The sequence below is a fragment of the Falco naumanni genome, chromosome 7, assembly GCF_017639655.2.
Source record: "Falco naumanni isolate bFalNau1 chromosome 7, bFalNau1.pat, whole genome shotgun sequence".
Lineage (NCBI taxonomy): Eukaryota > Metazoa > Chordata > Aves > Falconiformes > Falconidae > Falco > Falco naumanni.
The window spans coordinates 30408437-30430632 of record NC_054060.1 but is presented as its reverse complement, the minus strand read 5'-3'; the positions used below and the strand labels follow the sequence as shown (position 1 = coordinate 30430632).

Genomic DNA, 22196 nt, shown 5'->3' with positions numbered 1-22196 from the left:
TCGCTACAGCCTCCTTTCAGGCAGCTGTAGAGAGCAATGAGGTCCCCCCGAGCCTCCTTTTCTCCAGGATGAAGAACCCTGGTTCCCTCAGCTGCTCTTTTTAAGACTTGTGCTCCAGACCCATCCCCAGTTTTGTTGCACTTCTCTGGACAGTGTCTTTCTTGCAGTGAGAGGGGCCTAAAACCAAGCACAGTATTCAAGATGCGGCCTCACCAGTGCCACAGGGGGACAATCACTTCCCTAGTCCTGCTGGCCACATGGCTTCTGGTACAAGCCAGGATGCTGTTGGCCTTCTTGGCCACCTGGGCACACTGCTGGCTCATGTTCAGCTGGCTATCAGCCAGTACCCCCAGGTCCTTTCCCACCAGGCAGCTTTCCACCACTATTCCCCAAGCCTGTAGTGTTGCATGGATGTGTTGTGACCCAAGTGCAGGACCCGGCACTGAGTCTTGTTGAACCTCAAACTGCTGGCCTCAGCCCATTGGTTCAGCCTGTCCGGACCCCTCTGCAGAGCCTTCCTGCCCTCCATCAGATCAACGCTGCCCCCTGACCTGGTGTCATCTGCAAACTGACTGAGGGAGCCCACAACCCCCTCATCCAGATCACTGATACATTAAACAGGACTGGCACAGATCAGGCACAGTGAATGTGAGTTCATGGAGAGAAAGTGCTGTTTGTTTAATTTGATATCCATCTATGATATTTGCCTAGTGGGTGAAGGGAAGGTGGTGGATGTAAAAAAAAAAAATATGTAAAATTTCTGGATTTTAGGAAGACTTTTGATACTGTTGTTGGTCACAGCATCCTTCTGGACAAATTGTCAAACTGTGGGATGGGCTGGTTCACAGTGCACTGGGTGAAGAAGTGGCTGAAGGGCAGAGCTCAAAGTGTTGTAGAGAATGGGTGTACCTCAGGCTTCAAATCTAGAGCCAGTTCTGTTTGATATATTTATTAATGATCTAGGTGCAGGAGCTGAATGCACCGTTAGCAATTCTGATGATGATACCAAACTGGGAGGTGCTGTTGAACTCTCTTGAAGGACAAGATGCCTTGCAAAGGGTTCTAGATAGATTGAAGAATTGGGCGATGGTTAATAGGATGAAATTTAACAAGTCCAAATGCTGGATTCTGCTCCTGGTATGGAGTAGCACTGGGCACGTATAAATTGGGAGAGGAGTGGCTGGAGAGAGAAAGGGATCTGGAGATGCTGGCTGACAGCAGGCTCAATAGGAGTCAGCAGTGTGCCCTGGCAGCCAAGAGGGCAGACTGCATCCTGGGGTGTATTAACCACAGTCAGTCAAAAGAGGTGATTATCCCACCGTATTTAGCGTTGGTGTGGCCTCACCTTGAATAGCGTGCGCAGTTCTGGGCCCCACAATTGAGGTGTGAAGGTCCTTGAATGTATCCAGGGGAGGGCAACATAGCTGGTGAAAGGGCTGGAAGGCATGTCCTGTGGGGAGCGGCGAAGGACTTTGGGCTTGTGGGGAGCGGCGAAGGACTTTGGGCTTGTCTGGTTTGGAGAAAAGGAGTCTGAGGGGTGACCTCATTGCTCTCTGCAGCTGCCTGAGCTGGGGAAGTGCAGAGGGAGGTGCTGATCTCTTCTCCCTGGGATCCAGTGACAGGACACTGGAAATAGTTCAAAGCTGTGCCAGGGGAGGTTTAGACTGGACGTTAGGAAGCTTTTCTTTACCAAGAGGGTGGTCAAACACTGGAACAGGCTTCCTGGAGAGGTGGTTGATGCCCCAAGCCTGTCAGTGTCTAAGAGGCATTTGGACAGTGCCCTTAAAAACATACTTTAACATTTGGTCAGCCCTGAATTGGTCAGGCTGTTGGACTAGGTGATCATTGTAGGTCCCTTCCAACTGAAAATACTCTTCTGTTCTAAACTGACAGACTTTCACTTCTAACTGTGATTGTTTATATTCAAAAGATTTGGAGCTTGCAAAGGGAAAGGCAAGTAGGTTCTGCTGTTCTCCTGAGGAAGGTGTTGGATAAGAAAGGATTTAAACTATGGGTCATACCCAAGCCTGAAGCCAGAGTCACATTTGGTGGTTTCCTGGAGGCCTGCATGGTGAAGAGTCAACAGGGGAGCCCTGGCTTTGTACCTGAAGGACAGTAGCTGGTTAGCAGCCCCCATTCTCTTCCCTTCTCATGTTTTGCTCCTTCCCCAACCATCTAGTAGACTGAAAAACTATGGGAAACATTAAAATTATTGTGTTGGGAGGTGAACACTGTCTGTGTGTCTGTGTATCTGGAGAGGTGGTGCTACAGTGTACATTGAGTCATACAAACAAGCAAAACATGTATGCAGCAATCCTGATTTTTTTTTAGTGTCAGGACACTTTTCTGTGTGTTTTGATGCATTTATATTTCGATCTGGTAAAGTGGATTTTCTCCTCGCTCTGTGATAGCTAAGCTCAGTTTTTCCGCTTACTTCAGTTCTGTGGCACTCCAAAGTCTCTTTAAGATGAAATCTTATGTCTGAGTTGAATCTACAATCTCCTATATGTTTCCCACGCTTAGGAGCAGGTATATGTTTTAGTAGCTCGTGACCCACAGAGAAACAGATGACCGTGACAGTTTACAAGTGATACGGCTGTGGGGATAGTTGACTGCTTCCTAGTAAAATAGTATCTAAAGTAGCAATACAGTAAGTTTATCCAACAAGAATTTATCATTGCTCATTTTATATGTTGGTACCGTGGGGAAGCTCACACTGTAGTCATATCTGCGTATTTGTATGCATTCACTCACGTGAAGTCTATACGTGGAACAGATCACAGTTTACCAGATAGAGACAAGGACTGGGGGAAGGGAAATGCAGAAAGATTTTTAAGGTATTGCCGTGTGACCCAATAAGCCTGTGACATTTCATTTATATTGTTGTATGCAATAGCTGAAGGTGATTTAGAGGATTACGTTTTACGTCTGAACTGGGGCTGTCTAAGAGCATCCAGTTGGGCAATGACCTTGGCTCAGCTGGTGGACTGTTAAATCTGGCCACACCACAGGTGACTTGTTCTTCTGCCATTGTGGGAATTGATGGCAGTGCCAGGGACTGGCTCTGGAGCCCCTCATTCCCTTCCTCCCCACCCTGACTGAGACATGACTCCCTAACGCTCTTGCCCTTGCCCCTGAATTTGGATAGCACTTGTGGCAGTAGCAGCCGTGGCTTTGTGTCACAGGCAAGCTGCTTCATGCGTGAGTGAGTCCGTGAAGAACAGTTGGAAGAGATGGTCTTGGTGAAGGACACAGCAGTATATTAAGGCAGGTGCTGAGCAGAAGGAATGTGGTTGTGAGGAAAAGTTAAAAGTCCATGAATGTGTAAGGAGGGGGCGAAGACAGGATGGACTTGTGAGTTGGTCAGTAGCAGAAGTGGGTGCAGGGAGGATGTTCTTTGAAGGTGGGGATGTCCAAGTTTCAAGCTTAAAATGATGGGCAGAGATTTCATAGGTATCTGAGCAGTGCTGGCAAGCCAGGGTGAGGTGGAGGGTAGTGATGGAGATTCTAGCCTCTGGGTCCTGGTTTACCCACAGAGGCTGTGGGGGAAGCCACAGCAACCTTTAGGCGTGGCTTAAACACGTGAAGCAAAGTGTTGCAGTCAGAAAACTTGTTGATTTAGAATCCTCAGAAATAAGAATCCTGTTTTGTGTTGTAGGACACAGCTGCAGAAGTGGTTGTTCAGAAAGAATTGTTTCCCGGAGTGCAAGTAAATACTGAATATTTTGAAGAGGAACAAAAGGTCAATGAGCTGAAAAATAAAGTGGCTGAACTGGATATCGTGCTTATAAATGAACAACTAAAAGAGCTGGAGGTATGGAAATTGCGAAGTCATTCCTCATTGTTAATGTACTGATACACAGAATTATGGTTCACTTAGCAAAATTCTTGCATATAGTCTTATCTGAGGTTTGACTGCATGATTAGTCCGTTTGTCTACCAGGTAGTCTACAAACACAGTGTCTTAATGCAGGTATGTCCATGTAAATTGTACGGCTCTTCTAGAATGCAGTAGTAGATACACCTTCGATTGCATGTGTGCTTCCATGCATGCTCATTTGCATGTGAATGAGGAAGTGTATGTTCGTAGGTGTATCGGTATTTAACTATATTTTGTGTTGAAAGCTGAAAGTGTTTAAGGTCCTCTTTTAATCTCTTCTCTGTGGTGGGTTTGGTTGTAGAATTTACAAACTGAACTGGAAACATGGAAAGCAAAATCTTTATGTCATAGTCAAGAAGCATTTCCCAGTGCAACAGGATCAAACAGAGCAGAGCTGCAAACCACAGAGCCTGCGGTGCCCTGCTGGGACAAGCTGCTTCAAGAACTAGATGCTGTTAAGGCAGTGAAGCAACAACAGTACTGTTTAATTAATGAGTACCAGAAAAATCTTTCTGCTGCACAGTCCTCAATGAAAAATTTGTCAACAGAAAAAGATAACATAAAAATGTAAGTATAGTTGAGGGTTTCTGTGAGTAGGTTGAACAAATGTGATCCTAGACTGAATTTTCTGCCATACTTCAATAATACTCAGACAAAGATACAGTGTTTTATCTGTCTCATTGATGTTAGGTAACAAGAGAAGTCTCATAGATTTGTAGGTTTAAACAGCCCTTAAAAGAAGCGTTTCTGGTGGTTCTCTGCCATCCTTTAGCATCATTACTCTTTTTAATTTTTTTTAGGCAGCACAAAGAAATGGTTGCTGTGCTAAAAACCTATACAAAAGCCATATTAAAATATTATTGAAAAAATATGGCAGATGTGGAAATATTAATTTCTTTTCAGGGACTCATCAGTTCTGATTTTTTTAGGGGGTGAAATATCTCATTGCTCTGAAAAATTAACTTTCTTTGATAAGAATAATTCTGTGGCAATAAAAAAGTCTGCAGAACCAATTCACAGTTAATCAATTAACACAAAATGTTCAGTACCCACTATGAATTAGCCTTCAAACCATGGATCTAGCCTATCAATCACAATAATTTGAAAATCTTTAAAATAATTTATATAATTGTTAATTTACAGTAAAGAGATTGAAAAAATCTAGCTGCTAAATGTAGATGAGAATTTCAAAATACTCCTGGAGATAAAAGATGAGTAGATGAACTCCAAATTAATCTTGAATGAATGGGAATTTTTTAAGTTTTTCTTTTAACTTTATCTTCATTGTAAATCAGAAATTACCATAAAATGTTAATTTGCTTAGAGATGACTCTAACACTGTTCTTTATTTTGAAAATTTTATTTATTGTAGCTTTAAAAGGAGACTACATTCCTTTAGGAAATGATGCATTCTGTATTTGCATATACTGCAATTTTAGATAATATGCATTAGAATGTACCTCTCCTGCAGAGATAACTAGAAATAACTAATGCTGTACAGATAAGCAAGAAACAATGATACTACAATGGTGATTAGGAAATTTGTGAGAGAACATTGAGACACACATGTAATTAAATGAATAAAGTGAGTGAATCACTTTTGAAACAGTCAAGTTCTTTTTTTTTTAAATGTGTCTAGTCCATGTTTTAGGAACTTTTTAGGGTTTATTTTTAAATGCTATTCATATTTTTGACAGAAGTCCTATGAACAATACAGTTCTTCTGGAGAAAATTAAGGCATGCATAGAGTCCTTACGAAAAGAAAGAGATGTCTTAAACCAGTTGAAAACTCAGCAAGAAAGTTTATCTCAGCATTTAACAGGCATGGATAAAGTGTTAACTGAAAGCCAAATGAGGCAACTGGAGCTATGGTGGCAACACATGGAGCAAACAGTGCAAAAGAAACATGATCAAGTTGTGGCAGAAATTGATGAATTTAACCTGCTTATGAATAAAGCACAGGATATTCAGAAACTGATACAAGAGCAGAGTTTACAAGTGGAGTTACATTCCTCCGCTGCAGGAAAAGCCAAATATCCTGTACTTTGGATGACAGAGCTACAGGACATTAAACATGGTCTTTCTCTATTAACAAGGAGGATTGAACTGCAGATGAAAAGAATTTGGAGTGATCAAGAGAAGGTAGCTTTGGAGAGCTCTATACGTGACCTGCAGAGCAAATTGGAAGCATTATCAGCACAACAAACTCCTCGAGAGGATGTTCAGATCACTGGTCCTGCTCTCATGAAACATGAAATGATGAAGAAGATGAAAGAAAATATTTCATGGGTCAAAGATTCACTGTCCTCCCTTGATCAGAAAGCAGCACTTTTCCCCAGTGATGTTAAATCACAGATCAGAAGTTGTCAGCTTATGAGCACAGAAGTTCTAAACAGAGAGCCTGTGATTGTATCGCTGGATTATGGGCTCCAACACATCATGCCCAGCTTGAAGCCTGAGGAGGTATCTGATATGAAGTTTCTTTTACAAACATTGCAGGATTCATACAAGGCTCTGGTTTTAAAATCAGCTCAAAGATTACAGCACTTAGAGCTCCAGCTGGAGGAGAGGCAAAGACTTATTGCAGAAATAGAAAAAGTTCATTGTCAGCTTCGAAATGCTGAGATGCTTGCCAGGCCTGATATGAACCAAACCAGCACGTGGTCAGAATTAATTGATCGACAAGCCATTTTAAAGGAGATTTTAAAGGATGTACAGGAAATAGAAGGGCTTATCTCATCCCACTATAAAGAGAGTCAGATCACAGCTGAGGAACTGAGCCTGTCTGAACAACTATTTTTGATTGATCAATTAAGAAGTCTGAAGAATAGAGCAAAGAAGACACAGAGGCAAATTCAGAGTAAACTTCATGAAGTAGAAAAAAAGATAGCTGTCTACAAAGAGTTTGCTGAAGGAATAACTTCATTGCAACAAGATCTTGTCCTGCAGTATGGTGAAATGAACTTGGAAGAAGATGAACTACTGGGCTCCGAGCAGGAATTAAAGGATAAATGCAAAGCACTTCAAAAAAAAGTATTAGCTTTCCAGTTCAATTTGTCACAAATAATGAAGTACAAAGAAATATTTGAATGCGTAGGTCTAAAATGGGACTCACTACAGCTGGATGAATTGCAAACGAAATTTTTTAAAATTAAAAATAAAATTAAAGGCAAAATAATACACTTTGATAATGTCGTTAGGGAATGCGATAAGATTCAAGTGTTGCTAAATGAAATCCAGGCTATAACATCCACTGTAAGAAAAGAAGCTGACATCCTAAATGACGGCTCTTGCTCTTCTCCTGCTGAGAATCTTATGTCTGCACAGATTCTGTTTCAGGCAGTTCAACAAATCTTGTACTTAACCCAGGAGGTAGCAAATAAAATAAACAAAAATGATGTCCTTGATACACGATTCAAAGAATCTAAGAGGAAAGAAATAAAGAGCCTGGAGAAGGATGCTGAGGAACTGAATCAGTTTCTTCAAAACCTCATCTCTGGTCTCCACTGTGTAAATAAGGAAGATATCCAGAATGAAGTAGAATATATATTTCACATCATAAAGCATATTCAATTAGAGCTCCAGCAGCCACTTCTGATAGACATAAAATTAATGCAGTATGAGAAGTTACGATGGGAAGCAATTCAGAAAATGATGCAAGCAAAGTTCTCTGCTATTAATTGTATAATGGAAAAAGAGAGAAAAAATCCAAAAGAAAAATCCCTTGCGGCTGGTATAGAAACAAAACTAGAGACACTGCAAGATCATGAAACACAACTGAAGATAGACATTGCTGCCCGTGTTGTAAGTATATTTATTAAAAATAAGGTATAGCCATATGTCTTTTCCCAATAATTAGATTAGCTGTCTGTGACTGTAGTGTTTATATTTTCATGACTTATATGGTTCTTTTATTCTAATAACTGAATTGGCCGGTGATGATCTCTGCATTGATGGATATGATGGGAATCATGATAAGAAACCAAGGATACAACGAAATTAGTTGTATTCAGTTTGATTATAATCGAGCACTGGGGTTTAGCATAAGAAAAGAAAGGTAAAGGGGAGGAAGGAAAATGTTGAGTTGAAAAAAGGCTGGGTGCGAATTGTCCTGGGATTATTCTTGGAACTGATTTTATGTAACATTTTTGGTATTGACAGTGATGAAAAATACAGAAGTTCCTTGTTCCTACTATAGTGAAAAAGCTTACTAGTTGGGAATGATCAAGGAGAGTAAAGCACCAATGTGGTCAGGCTCAGGAAGGATAAGCAAAGGAAAGACAACCAGGATCCAAGGCTTTTACACAAGTATATAAGGCATTGCTGGAGGATCCACCTGGTTCTTGATGCGTTTGTCAGGAAGGGTCCACTCAAACTGGAACAGATGCTATTAGAGGGATGAAAACTGTTGAGGGTAGTTGATAAAACTGAATTTGCTCAACCTCTTAAGCTAAGGGCAAGCGGGAAATCTAGTTGAGATGTAATTAGGCTGGAGGTAGACTTAATGAATGGAAAAGGACTACTTAAGCTAAAGAGCAGTGTTAATACACAGAGAAAGAATTAGTGAATAAATTTACACTGGAAACCAGAGGAGTGGTAGTCTTCATAGCAGATTGGTTCTGGAACTGCATCCAGGTCAAGACAACCTGTGCCATGATGGCCCAAAGGATCAGTGGATACAAATGAGGAAATATGAGGTAGTAGCTAATAACAGGGGGAGGGACTCTGCTTCACTGATGGACTTACGGTCCTGCTGCTAGATTTCCTGGCTTGCTGTGCTTCATCTTCACTGCTTCGGTGTTGTGTGGGAAGCACAATGCCAAAGTTCCACTGCCCTGTGGGAATCCAAGAGCTGGCAAAGTTACACATCATTCAAGAAGAGGGTTTAGTGAGAAGCAGTTCGGTAAGTCAGAGTGGGTATACGGCCTGGAGCAGAATAAAGCATCAACGTGTGGGCTTTCCTTGTTGGAACAGGACATATGGGATGCCATGTCCATAAGGGGTCTTATGGCTTTTGTCTTCTGCCATCCTTCTCTCTGGCCTTTTCCAGTATTGGCAGTTCCTACATAACCCCTGTTCCTGTGGTTGAGAGCAATCAGTCCATACGTTACAGCACTGCTCTGTGACTGCCTAGCTAGCAAAGTACATTTGCCATGTGTCCTCCCTCACTTCCTTAGGCCAGTTCTGGGAGCACTGGTCTCAAAAACAGGTGTGAAATTCTGAAAAGACCATCGGGTGATCCAGAGGAGCACAGCGGTCTTTCTTAATTGTTCCTTTGTCTTTTTAACACTGTCAGAGTGCTCTGGAGGAGGCATGTAAAGCTGGTGAGCTTTATACCAAGGCTGTTCAGAGGGCTGCCACGTTCCTTGAGGACTATGAAGCTGGACTCCAGTCTGCCACAGCAGAGCTCGGTAGCTCAGAGGAGATCTGTCAGACCCCACAATGGAACCAAGAAGAGTTCAACTCTGCAAAGGCTGACATAGAAAACGTGTACTCCAAGCTGAAGAACCTAGTGAAACCAGAAGATAAAATACACCTGGAAAATACTTTAACAGAACTAGTCAGTAAGAGTTTGGCATTAAGGGAGAAGGCTCAAAGAAAGGAAGCTGATGAACAGAGGTAAGTTTAAGAGATCTTCCTGGGTCGTGTTACTTATTATGAAGAATTTGGCTGATAATAAATGCAATATTGTTTCTGCTGTCATAGAACCAGGTAATTCAGCAGAAAGAACTGTAAGCATTTCTGTTGTTTCCAGACGTGATAGTAATGGAAGGAAAATTACCAGGCAATAAGCATATTGCTACTAATTCACAATGCAATAGTTTTTAGTATATTGCACGAAGTGTGTATGGGGCTTGACTGTGGGTCATAGGGTGCCAGAATCAGAGTAAAGCACATTTTCACAGTCTCTAGTTCACTGCTGCTGTGGGTTAGAATGGTTTTTGGAGGCGCCTTAATGTGTGTCTTCCATAAGCTATTCTGATGGCTTGAGAAAGTAAAGACCAAACAAGACACAGGCCATAGTTTCCTTCCTTCAAATACAGGTGCAGAGGAGATCTGAAGGGCCTTTAGATACATGTACACAAACAGTTTTGGAGATAGATTAAAGGATTTTTAAATTGTTTGCTCATTGATCCAGTGCTTCTGATTCTGTTGAGCGTAACCTTAAAATCTGGTTTTATAATCCAAGAATTGGACAACCTTAAAGGCTTTGGTAATAGAAAAGAAATTATAAGATATAGAAATAAGAAGTTGGAATTGTGCAGAGCACACATCGTAGGAAAAAGTAGAATGTGTGTTACAAACTGGAACTAATTTTTGGGAACGTCTGAGGAGGATGGAGACCTAGATCAAGACATACAATTCTTTTGAGCAGCTCCTAGGGTGATATATGGATATGCATACCTATATTTCTTTATCTCTGGGGCATTTGTACCTGCATCTCTAAAGTATCTCGGATATCGAACCTGAAGTATATAACAAATAGTAAGGACTGCTAGTTCAGAAGATTCTTTTTAATATTTTTTTTTTAATTCTAGTGGGCATTATGGTTAGAGAGAGGAGCAACCACAACAGATTTTAATCAGTCTCTTAATTGTTTCCTACAGGTATTTTGAAAAATACAAAAGCTACACAAAAACCAAAGATAAGGTGTGTGATAATCTTAACAAACTGGAAAAGATGCTTAGACAGTCTTTGTCTCAAATACCAACGTCTTACAAAGAAGCTTTGGAGCACTTAGAAGAAAGCAAGGTAAGAGAGGCTCTGAAGAACTTGAAAAACTTACACAAAACTGTGATGTAGCTGTGCACACAGTATGGTATCACAGTAGAAAGAAGTTAAATTCCTTTATCCTGCATTTATGTATATATAAAACCACAGAATATATACCTATAAAAAGACCAGATTATAATAGGTCACATAAAAAGAGTACATCATAACACTGTAGAAATCAAACATTGTCTGTGCTTAAGATAATGTTGCATTTTTGTTTAGATCCCTCATTGCTTCTTTGCAGGACCAGGACTGTTCAGATTTCTAATATCGCTGCTGTTTTCTCTCAGAAGTGAAAACCAGAGGATTTCCAGTTTCCCCCCCCCAAGACTCTCTTGCTCCTCCCCACCAGACCTCTGCTATAATCAGCTTCTTTGCTGCCTTCTCTTTTAGTACTCATCATATTACAGGCTTGTCGTTTTATATATCTGTAGCTCCTGCTCATTTATCTTCCCTTCCAAATAACTAGAAAGCAGCAAGGACAACCTAATCACCTGGGTACACTGTTCTGTTTGGTTTGTTTGTTTTATTTACCCCATATTTCTCTGCAGTCTTAGCCAACAGAATTCTCTCATTACAACCATTTTTAACCAGCTCAGTGGAGTTGTTGCCATTTTATTAGAGGATCCTAATCATATTACTGAATGCTTCATTAGCACTTCTAACTGTATTGTTTTATTTATTTACTTGTTTATTTTTCCTGTCAGATTTTAGTCTCCAACATTGACTTGGCTGAAGATGATCTTGTGAAGCTGAGGCAGGTCTCTGGAGACCTGATGAAATTATGCTGCAGAAATGACAGGGCACTGGGCAGGATTGTAACAGTGCTGTGGGAAAATTGGCTGAGTTTGCTTGAGGCTGCAAAAGGGCTGGAAATTAACTGTGAAGAACTAAAGCAGGAGTGGAAATTCATCAATGAAGAGGTGACTTGCTCAACAAACTGTAGGTTTGGGGGAATGTGGTAGGGATGAGGCCCTCAGTAAAATAGCACGTAAACAGCTTGACATCAGTGTAGAACATCATTTCCCGCTCGCTGATCAGGCAGTTGTCCCTAGCCTTTCTTGAACCCGGAGTAAAAAATGATGGGGACATTTACAGTACAAATTCTCTGAACCCAGAACAACTCTGTGGTTGTGTGCTTTGTTAGAGTAAACTCAAATGTTTTAGCACACTTCAGAGGTTCAAGCTCTCTGGCAATGTAATTCCCAGGACTTAGTCATGCATATGAGTAAATGAATAATGTAACTTAAGATGGTGGAATAAAAAAATCACTTTACCTCATGCTTTGACTTACTGTTTACTTAGCTGGAACGTGAAGCAATAATTCTCGATAAGCTCCAGGAAGAACAGCCGGAAAGTCTAAAAGAGAAAGAAAAGGCTACCAGAGAGGAACTGGTAGAATTACTAGATTTTGTGAACTCATTTGAGGAAAACATCAACCAGCAACAGCTCCTCTTACTCTTACTTCTTCACCGAATAAGAAACATCCTGAATACATCTGAAAATACTGAGGCAGAAGCTGCCCTTCCTGCCTTATGTGAGATAAAGGCAATGCAGGATCGATGTAAAAAGTAAGTGGTGTGAAATTTCTGTTGAAGATATGACATAGGACTACTTATAAACACAGTGTTTTATTGGGTATTAAAGAATAAATGAAAACTGGAATGCACTTAACAAGATAGTGAATGTCCTACTGGGTGAGACCAGTGCTCCATCTAACCCATCTGCTGTCTCCAGCATGGACATTGGGAGATACTAGTTAGGGAGAAGACCTGAGCCTGGCCATACCGTGTTAGTCTGCAATTTGTGTTCAAATGTAGTAGTAATCGGAAGGGGTGACAGCCAGTTTTGGAGGTTTCAAGCTCTTGTGAACTCAAATGAGATATGTGGATCTTCCACTCTTATGAAAATCGAACCTTGTGTTTTTTGCAACAGTGCAACTTTTGCCTTACTAAACGAGTGCCACTGTTTAAAATTTGCTTCAAATATTTTTTGCAAATCTGTGATTGTACTTGCCCTTCTCCATGCCTGCTTTTTGACATGGAAATCTTTGTGAATATCTTCTGTTTTGCCAGCATCTTCAGACTCTTGAGGACCTGAGCTCTGTTTGCTGTTAAAACACGCATGCTGTCTGATTTGGTCTACCAAACATACTTCATTTAGCAATATCTGCAGACTCATTTTTGAGGAAATGGAGGAAATAAAGGACTCTGAGATTTAGTTACAGAAAATAATATATGCCTACTTGGGTAGAGCCTAACACGTAATGTATTCTTGCTGGAAATCTTTCATAGGTTGTATGAAAAGACTCAAGACCATAAGGATTCCGTACAAGCTGAGATTCAAGAGAGGAACAAGATCACTGAGGAAATAAGTGCTGTGACAAATGCATTACGGCATGCTGCATCTGGATTATCACAAGATGCTGCTGGAAAGGCAGGACAACTGGAGGTTGGTAACGGCTCTGTTATTGCGTGGGGACACTTTGAATATGTTCTCTTTTATCCTGTGACTTGAACTTGTTCCAGATAGAATTAGTGGCAAAGTATATGCTACGCACATTGACTTGAAGAGAATGAATCTGGCTCAGCAGAGTATGACTGGCCCTGCCATATCTCTGGTTTACGTTCCTCTCCCTCTACGTGGTCTGGTTAGCAGGAATAGATCTGTCTGTCCAGACTGCAGAGAGATTCACAGTCAGTTGCATGTCTTCTAGGAAGGACTACTTAGTGTACATCCTGCACCCCTTCCCCCTTTGCATGCCTAGCCAGAGCAGCTTCAGATGCTCTGGATTTGATGTCCCACATCAGGGGGTTAACCTGGTAAATGCTTTTTTAGAAATCCAGTTGTGATCAAGACCAGTCTCCAGCAGCAGCAACCAGCACTCTGCAGCAACCCAGTCCATACATTTCTATGATTTCAGTATATTTTTGTTACCCTTCTTCAGACTCTATGAAATGCTATTATTCCTAATACTTCCTGAATATGGGGTTATTTATTTATTATTTTAATTATATCTGTTTCAATTTAGTCTTACTGTTTATATTACTACCTTAATTTTTAAATCTTGATCAGAAATTTGTTTTTAGTTATATTCAGTTATCTTTTAACTATAGAACATCATTATTTATTTATTTATTTATTCTAGCCTACTAAGGCCTATCACAAATTTGGACTCTCTTTTCTCAGTCTTGTATAAAACCAATAGGAGTCTCTGCCATGTATTTTCTTTAGAAGGTGTATGCTTAAAGCTGGCAACGGGCTAGGAAAAGCACAGAAGCCAAAGACTGTGGTGGCAGATATGAGCATTTCCCTATGGGTTAGCATGAGAGAGGAATGTTAACTACATCTTTTGGAAGTTCTGAAAACCCATGAACCAGCATTTGTCCGAAAGGGCTATTTTTCCATTTAAAATTATTTAGAATTAGAAGTTAGAGTTGGGTCTGCTCTTTTGCTGAGGTTTTTTGTATCCATGAGGAAATGTTACCGCTGCATGTGTTTGATGCCTGCTTTTTTCCCCTCACATCCTAACTGTGCTACTCTGAGCACCTGAAAGTCACCCAAAAGTAAGCTTAGACTTTGTTCCTGATCATGGCAACAGTAGGCACAAGCAAATTGTTAACAGCAATCCTGGCAAATGATTTCTTCGTAGCAGTGTATCGCAGCAGGCCTATTCCTTTTGAGAAGATTCAGCCAAAAGGATTGAAAAAGTATTGCTAAAATCTGCAGGGCAATTTCATTCCTGCTTCCAAAGAAAACCTAGTTTCTATAAAATCTATAGCGTTATTCAGGGCTCCATTGCATTTCTTGAATGGAAATGCCTATTTTACTTCTAGATGATAGTAAGTCTGCGTTAGTTGGGTGGTGAAGTTGTAACTCACCAACATAGATGGGTATGCAAATGGGAAGTGATATCATGTAGATCTAGTCCCCTAGGAAAAAAAAACCCAAACCTGGGACAGTTTTGACAGATGTCTGCATTCTGGCTAAATAATCTGTGAACATGCATTTATATACAGAAACGAGTTTGCGGAGGCATGCTTTGTTTTTGAGATTAATATTGTAACTGATTCTTCCAAATTCAAGCCAGGGAATCTCTAATCTCCTGTAAATGTTGGCACAGTCTCACCTGGACCATTTGACAACAGCAGTCTTCTCTGTGGTAGAGGCACACAGCTGTTTCATGGCTTTGAGTTTTTTTAATAGCAGACCCAGTTGTCATGGGGTGATAGGAAGTAAATCAGTCTCGGACTCTTACATATCTCTTCTGTGCATTGTATTTGTGTGAGGGAAAAGATTCCCATGTAAAGACTAGGAGTTAATGGATTGCCATTACCCCTGTTTGAAAAAGAAGAGGATGTTAATTTTAATGTCTTTCATTGCCTGGTAGGAGCTTTGGATCACTTTTCCCAAGAACCTGAGTTAACGTTTGAATTTCTGAAACAGCTGAACATTGGGAAAAAGAACCATAAAGGAAAAAAAACAGAACTCTCCAACTTGAAATTCTAGAAAACTTTCACAACAAATAAGTTTCTTCATTCTTTCTGCAATAGAACTTAGATCAGATTTTATTTCTAGGCCACAGGCTGTAGTCAGTTGTTCAAGTTTCTTTTATCTCACAAAAGCTACATTCTTCGTGAAGAACTGGAAACTACTGTTTTGAAAGGAGCCTGTTGTGCTGCTCTGCGTAATTGCCTGAAAGCAGACACTTCAGCTTGAAACCTGTTGCTTTTTGTGGCCTTTGTGTTGTTTATAATAATGAAGGAATGAACATTGGCTATTAAACGTCATTCAACGGGAGAGCACAGGGGTTAACAGGGTTAATTTTAGGAGCACTTCAAATGATTAAATTGCTATACCTGTCAATAAACATCAGTGTGTCAGTTGCCTGACATGGAGTAGTATTAAGTTTAATTAATTCTTACAGATTGAAAAGCATTATTTGATTAAATGAGTGAGTATTTCTCAAAGTTAATCTGCTTGCAGAGGTAGTCAGATTAGGTTTGATATCACAAAACCAACTTTTCCAAACCATAATCATGGTAGGAAATACAAAGCATAGTATGTATGTATATATATGTACATATGTACATATACACACATGCACTCAGTAAAAACTAGGTTAAACTGCTGAAGTTATTCTTAATTTTGTAGGAGGTTCAGAGCGTGATTGGTAAAGAAAATCAAACTCTAAAGGATATAATGGAGAAACTCCGGATCAAGTATTCTGAAATGTATACAACAGTTCCTGCAGAGATCCAAACACAGCTGGAGGACAGCAAGAAAGTATTGCAAGACCTAGAAGACAAGGTGACTGTTGTAATTTTCATATTTACCTTTTTGTAATGTATAAATAAGTGCAGTAATACTTGATGAATGTTGTAACTAAATATCAACTTGAAACATTGATTATTTTCATTTGCCTTTTCCTCTCGGGGAACATGTATACCTGAGGAAAGATTCCTCGTGTTAATTGTTCTCCTTTTAGAATAACCTTACAGTAAGTAAGCAGTGTGAATATAGTATTTTCCTTTTCTGTTAGAAGAGGGCATTGCAGAATTGGTAGCAACAAAGTCTTGCATGTGATATAGGATGCTGTCTTCTATCCAGTCTGATTCTTAAACTACACTAGTAATCAAAGTTGATTGGAAAGTTGTATAGCTTAACTGAGAAGCTATTTTCAAAACTGAGTAAAAAGAGGAATTTGAAACCAGATATTTTTTAAACTAATTTGCACACACGGTAGGGTATCACAGCATGGTTCTTTATAGCACACCTTGAGACATGGTTGCATTCCTTTAAAAGCAGGCAGGGCATTTAAACAACTAAATAACATGGCATCGGGTTTTTAAAATGTTTTCTATCTACAGGGGGTATAAACAGTTTACTGAAAGCAAAGTTAAAGGAAAATGGAGTAATATTGTAAGTTTGAGGTCAAATTTTAGCCTGGTACAATTATTGTCATTGTTATTTATTCATTTGTGTTACTTTTAAAAAGAAAAAAAATCTTTCCGTTCTCTTATTTCAGAAATAATAATATTTAATGCTAATTTTAAAGGCTAAATCTCAGTTAATTTGATAAAATCTGAAAGTTTAATGAAACTATTCTAAAATCCAGTTACTTGCTAGTGTCTATCAGATGATTCATTCGTGCTTCATTAAATATTTAGAGACATATTCATTACAGCTTATTAGTTTTAATTTGGATAACATTGTAGCTTCTGTTTCAAAATGGAACCACTCTTTTCAGAACCAACAACTGGGTAGGAGAGAGAAGAAGGGAAGTAGAACAGTATTTATGCTTTGGGTTGGGTTTTTTTTTTGGTTGTTTACTATTTCATTTACTGAGATAAAAGATTATCCCAATGCACACATTACATGTTGGAGTGAAAGAGCTGGTCCTGGAAACTAGATAACATTTGCTTTTCACATTTTAGGTAGTGGGAAACAATATAAAAATATATATATTTGATATATATTTCTATAATTTCAAAATGCATTTACAAAACAAAATAAATCCTAGTGGAACTGGAGGCCAAGTTAGTTACAAACTAGGAGATACCAGCATGTGCTAAATTGCATTAACTTGCCATATTTTAATGGCACTCTGCTTTCTTCTAAATCTGCTAGCTAAAAATTAAAATAAGTTGTAATTTTGATACCATCCATTTTATTTGGAAAAACATAATAAATTTATCCCAGTAAGCAGCCTTGAAATTAAAATCCTGCCACTGATGACCAGAGCATTGACAGATGCAGTATTTTTTCTGAGGAAAGATACAAAGTCAGTGCTCGGGCTGCTTTCTCATTTCCAACTGTGTTGCGTCGCTGATACATGAGTCCCTTCTGTTTTGGAAACTAGCACTACAAACACTAATGATTTTTCATGTTTGATGTACTCCAAGATAGTAGTAATGGTCAGGTCTTTTAGTGATTACAGTCAGTCCCCTTCTCCAAGGAGTCTTGGGCACTAAGTACAGACAACTTCATACCTTTCTTGTATAAGCATAAGTATTTGAGAGGAGCACTGTAGGGTTTTTTGCTATGTATTTGTTTTTATCAGTGCAGTTTTACCAATACAGTACCTTACTATGGGCATTATTATATTGGTCTGACACAACAGCTGGAATCTATAAATAATGGTAATAAAATTGAGAAATAAAAGTTGATAAATCATTTATGAACTAATGATGATCTTAATTCCTCTTCCCACAAAAAGGAAAAAGTCTTTCAGTATCAGGAGCTTCAAACCAAAATAACTACTAAACTAGAAATCTTTTGCGTCAATGCAGCATAAAGCTGTTCAATGTACATATGCCCCATAAACCCTAAGCCTGCAGCACACAAAAGATTTACCATTGTTTAACAATTTCCTGGTGCTTGGCTGACCCTAGCAGCTAGCAGGGTTTAGGAAGAAAAGATGTCACTTTGGGCTAAGACCAAGGACTTTCTCACTCCCTGCACTTCATCTAGTCTGTAGTAGCCTCGTACCTTCCTGTGTTCAGTTTTGTGCTCAGGAAATTACTCAACTTCAGCTCAAGAGTTTTTCTCTTCACGTAGAACGTCAGGCCCTCCAGTGTACCAAGTTTTCGTTTCTGTGGAGTTCTGCAGAGTATTAACTTCCGCATGCTTTATGGGTCTCAGAGCCTTTTATTTTAGTAATAGATCTCTAAATTTATATTAAGAAATTCACTATACACAGATGCATTTCTACATTGCCTTGTTTGTTATGTGGAAGTTGTAGCTGTCAGCTGAGACATGAAGGTGTCATTCTAGGTTTCTTACAGCATGAATCTAAATGTGACCCTTTCCACAATGCAGAATGATTAGCCTCTGTTACAGATGTGAACAGGAGCAGCTGAAGCCAGGCACCCAGGCAGGGAGTTGCAGTGTCTTATTGTTTCTTCAGGGATTGCCTTTGTTCAGGAATTGCACTTAAAAATGACCAGTCATTTTTAAGTGAGGGGAAATGATTGAACAGATAAATGTTGAACCTGCTCGTATTAATGCTTCTACCTGCAAGTGTAATTCTATTCCTGTGTGTTAAAATGGCTTGTCAAAAGAAACATTAAAAGAATTTGAATATTTTTCGTGATGTGGTGCACAGAAACAAGCAGATCTTTGTAATCTTCCCTATCATTTTCTCTTTACTCGGACAGGTTAGCTTTGAAATCTTGCAGAGCTCTCCTCAGTATGTGCTGAAAAGAAAAGCAGAAACTATTAACAATGGCCTTCAAGCTATTGAAAAGATGTTACAACAGAAGAGTGAAAACATTGCAAAAGCCAAAGAAGTTCAGAAGGTATTTTGCCAAAAAAACTTGTGGGTGCCAAAAGATTTTTGGTTGTTTCTACAGGGCCTGGTTTAGCGGGAGTGTAAAGTGGCCCTCCGTTCATTTTATGTCTGTAAAAAGAGAAGTACAAGCAAGCATTTAGCTGGTGAATGTTTACCCGTTCTTTCTCACAGGAAAAGACCTGGGTTTTTTTCAACTGTGAATCACACTGCTAGATGCAGTGCGTTCTGTTCCCATCGTATCAGTTCTGAAATCTTTGCAATTCCATGTGCTCCACATGAAAAGCAAGTAATTCCTCTGTTATCTTTGAGCCGGACCTTGTATTTAATTTCCCCTCTCTCCACCTCCACATGCAGCAAATCTGGGATATGCTGGACCTTTGGCATTACAAACTCAATGAACTGGATGAAGAAGTGCACGATATAGTAGAGCAGAATTCCTGCCACGCACAGGAGTTGATGGATATCTTAGTGACCCCCCTTCAGCAGTACCAACAGGTCTCGCAACTCGCCGAGCGCAGAACTGCCATTTTAAACAAGGTAGATGCAAATGTACAAGTTTAGAAAAAAAAATCATACTTTATAAAAAAACAAAACAAAGGCTTTGCATAAACATCATCAAAGGCTGTCAAATGAGTCAAGAGTCAAAAGCCTGCTGTAGGTTCATTGGCTTATTGTAGCTAAGAGCGTCTGGAGTGGCAAACATCACCTCCAGCTGCTACCCCAAAGAACCAGCTCTGCACCATGGTTGACAGGGGTTAGCGGGGGGAATTCATGCCCCTGGGCGGGTGATGGGATGGTTCTCTGCTAATGTGCCATCTATTAAAGTAACGTTGCTATATAAGTTGCAACAATGCCCCCATGAAATGTAAGCATGTAAGCACCAAAATTACCTTTGGTTATGGGAGATTGCCTGAAATCATGAAACTGTTTCAAAAAAATTATGATCTTTATTTCACCATACTAATTTAACTGACCTTGATGAAAATACATGCTATTTTCTTTTAATCTTGTCCATAGATGCATTTATCCTATACAAGGGATAGAAATGCATTTGTGCTTTTTTGTGAAATCCTGTCATTTCCTAGGCTGCCAACAAGATGGAAGAATATGATGAACTCTTGAAGCATGTGAAAGTTTGGATAGAAAACACCGACTGCTTGCTAAAGGCAGATGCTCAAATTAACTCTGGAAAAAGCTTACGCAAACATACTGATAACCTTCAGGTAAGTGTTAATGCAGATGTATGGTCTTGTTAGAACTGATCGCTCTGTACAGATGCAACTATGCATTCTTAAGTCTTACTGACATAAATAATTTACCATTTTCAGTAAATCCTTTAAGTGAAAAATAGTTATAGTTGACACTCATGAAAGATAGATGGGTACTTTTTGGCGTTGAATGTATCTGACTTGTAGAAGTGCTGAACTGTAGAACGTCTATCTTCCAAAAATATGTGATTGTCTTCTGTTACCCTTCTGTGTGGCTATAATCAGTTTTTACTGCCTGAATATGTACAGTTCTTTCTGTATTTTGTGTGTGTGATCCAAAAAGGATAAAGATTTGGTATCTGTGTGTTAGATGGAAACTTTGAAGTGAGTTGTGGTTTGGAAGGCATTTCTTATTGTATCTGGAAAGTAATAGTGATTGGTGATTTCAAGAATCAAACGTTTGTAATATTACAGGGAAGATTAGGGCCAGGCAAGTGTCAAGAGGATTTCTGGCAATTTCATATTTGAAATTCAAGTTTTCAATACATCCACTCCTTGGCTTAGGCCAAGAAGTTGGTGCCCTGAACATAGATTTTTGTATTAAAACTAGTAAGAATTCCTCACAAGAAGTAGCTGACTGTTCTCGACTGGTATGTTACAGAGCAAATAGCTACAATGGGGAGGTTGTGATTTCCAAAATCTGTGACCATTTTCATGAAAAATCTTATAGTCTTCTCCATTTGTGATTTGGATTGTTTTATGTGTTGTGGGCTGGGAAACTAGTGGATCTGGAAATGCACCCAAGGCTTGCATTAGAGTTGAGACATGCATTTGGTCCTTTCCTTCATACACTACAGAGACAAGTGAATCACATGCGTTTCTTGCAGCCCTTACTGTTCTTCGTGAAGATGTTTCACTGTAATTAACCCAAAAGCTCATCCAGTTAGCTGCAGGAGATGGGAAGAATCTTCCCATCACACGCAACTGGCCAGGTATTTTCTGGAGCACTTTGTTACATCTGCTGTCTGCAGGCTGGTGTGCAGAAAACCTTTTCATGTCTCTGGCTGATATGTCTTGTTCATCTACTTGGGATTAGCCTGACTATGGCACAGGAGCTGGAGAGAAATCTTCCCCAGGATCTGATGCTTTCATTTTTTTGGTGTGGAACCTCTCTCTGAGTTTGAAGTCTTTCTCTTCATGCCTTTTGTGATGCTCATGTAGGCTTATTTTATCTAATTGATTGCCTTAAAAATATGGCAGCAGTCTCTCCATTTTCTGCCTGCAGGATGCAGCAGTTCGGTTCCCTTAGAAGTGTTTTAGTCTGAACTAAGCTTTTGGGAGTATATGCAGCGGTCAGTGACATACAGGGAATTAAAACTGATTCCTTCTGGTCCTAACCTGTGAAAGTTTCATATTCACCATTGATGGATGAAACTAAGCTCTTATTTTGTCTCCAGATGGCTTTGGAAGACTCGGAGCAAAAGCAAAAACTTCTACACAGTGTTTACTTGGAGCTGGAAGAGCTAACGCCGGTCTTTGAAACAGACAGCATAATGCAGCAGTTAAATGAAATAAATGATCAAGTAGCAACTTTACAGCATGAGATAGCTGAGATTCTTCCGCAGATCCAGCATGTGGCTGATGTAAGTTTGGGTGATCTGTAAGTGCCTTTTATCAGAGCTTCATCATAAGCTATGAAATACAGATTATATTGCCAGCATAGAAAAGAGTGTGCTGGTTTTAGTAGGTGTGCTATGTGAGGAAATTAATTGTTTGAAAACCAACAATCAGGAAGGTGTTTTGTATCTAATTAAGCTGTAAGGTTCAGGAGTATTGGTGAAACTCCTTGTTTAGGAGGAGAAATGCAGGGCTTGTTGACTGGCAAATTAGAAGGGCTTATCTTGCTGGAGGGTAGGGCTCCTATTAAGAGGCACCTGGACAGGCTGAAGAAATGGACTGACAGAAACCTCATGAAGTTCAACAGAGGTGAATGCAAAGTTCTGCACCCAGGAGGGAATATGTCCAAATACCAGTGTAGGCA

General features: G+C 39.7%; 1 protein-coding gene across 4 annotated transcripts in view; it reads left to right on the top strand.

The window, feature by feature from the left end:
- SYNE2 (spectrin repeat containing nuclear envelope protein 2) overlaps window positions 1-22196 on the top strand; it is a 185542-nt gene that overhangs the window by 71756 nt on the left and 91590 nt on the right. For all 4 annotated transcript variants that reach the window (XM_040599608.1, XM_040599612.1, XM_040599609.1 and 1 more), the window contains exons 47-59: window positions 3659-3814; window positions 4182-4447; window positions 5578-7684; window positions 9177-9499; window positions 10489-10633; window positions 11362-11577; window positions 11960-12225; window positions 12949-13105; window positions 15809-15964; window positions 18814-18954; window positions 19302-19484; window positions 20033-20170; window positions 21613-21798. In XM_040599608.1, coding sequence (XP_040455542.1) covers window positions 3659-3814; window positions 4182-4447; window positions 5578-7684; window positions 9177-9499; window positions 10489-10633; window positions 11362-11577; window positions 11960-12225; window positions 12949-13105; window positions 15809-15964; window positions 18814-18954; window positions 19302-19484; window positions 20033-20170; window positions 21613-21798 — 4440 coding nt within the window. The remainder of the gene's footprint in view (window positions 1-3658; window positions 3815-4181; window positions 4448-5577; window positions 7685-9176; window positions 9500-10488; window positions 10634-11361; window positions 11578-11959; window positions 12226-12948; window positions 13106-15808; window positions 15965-18813; window positions 18955-19301; window positions 19485-20032; window positions 20171-21612; window positions 21799-22196) is intronic.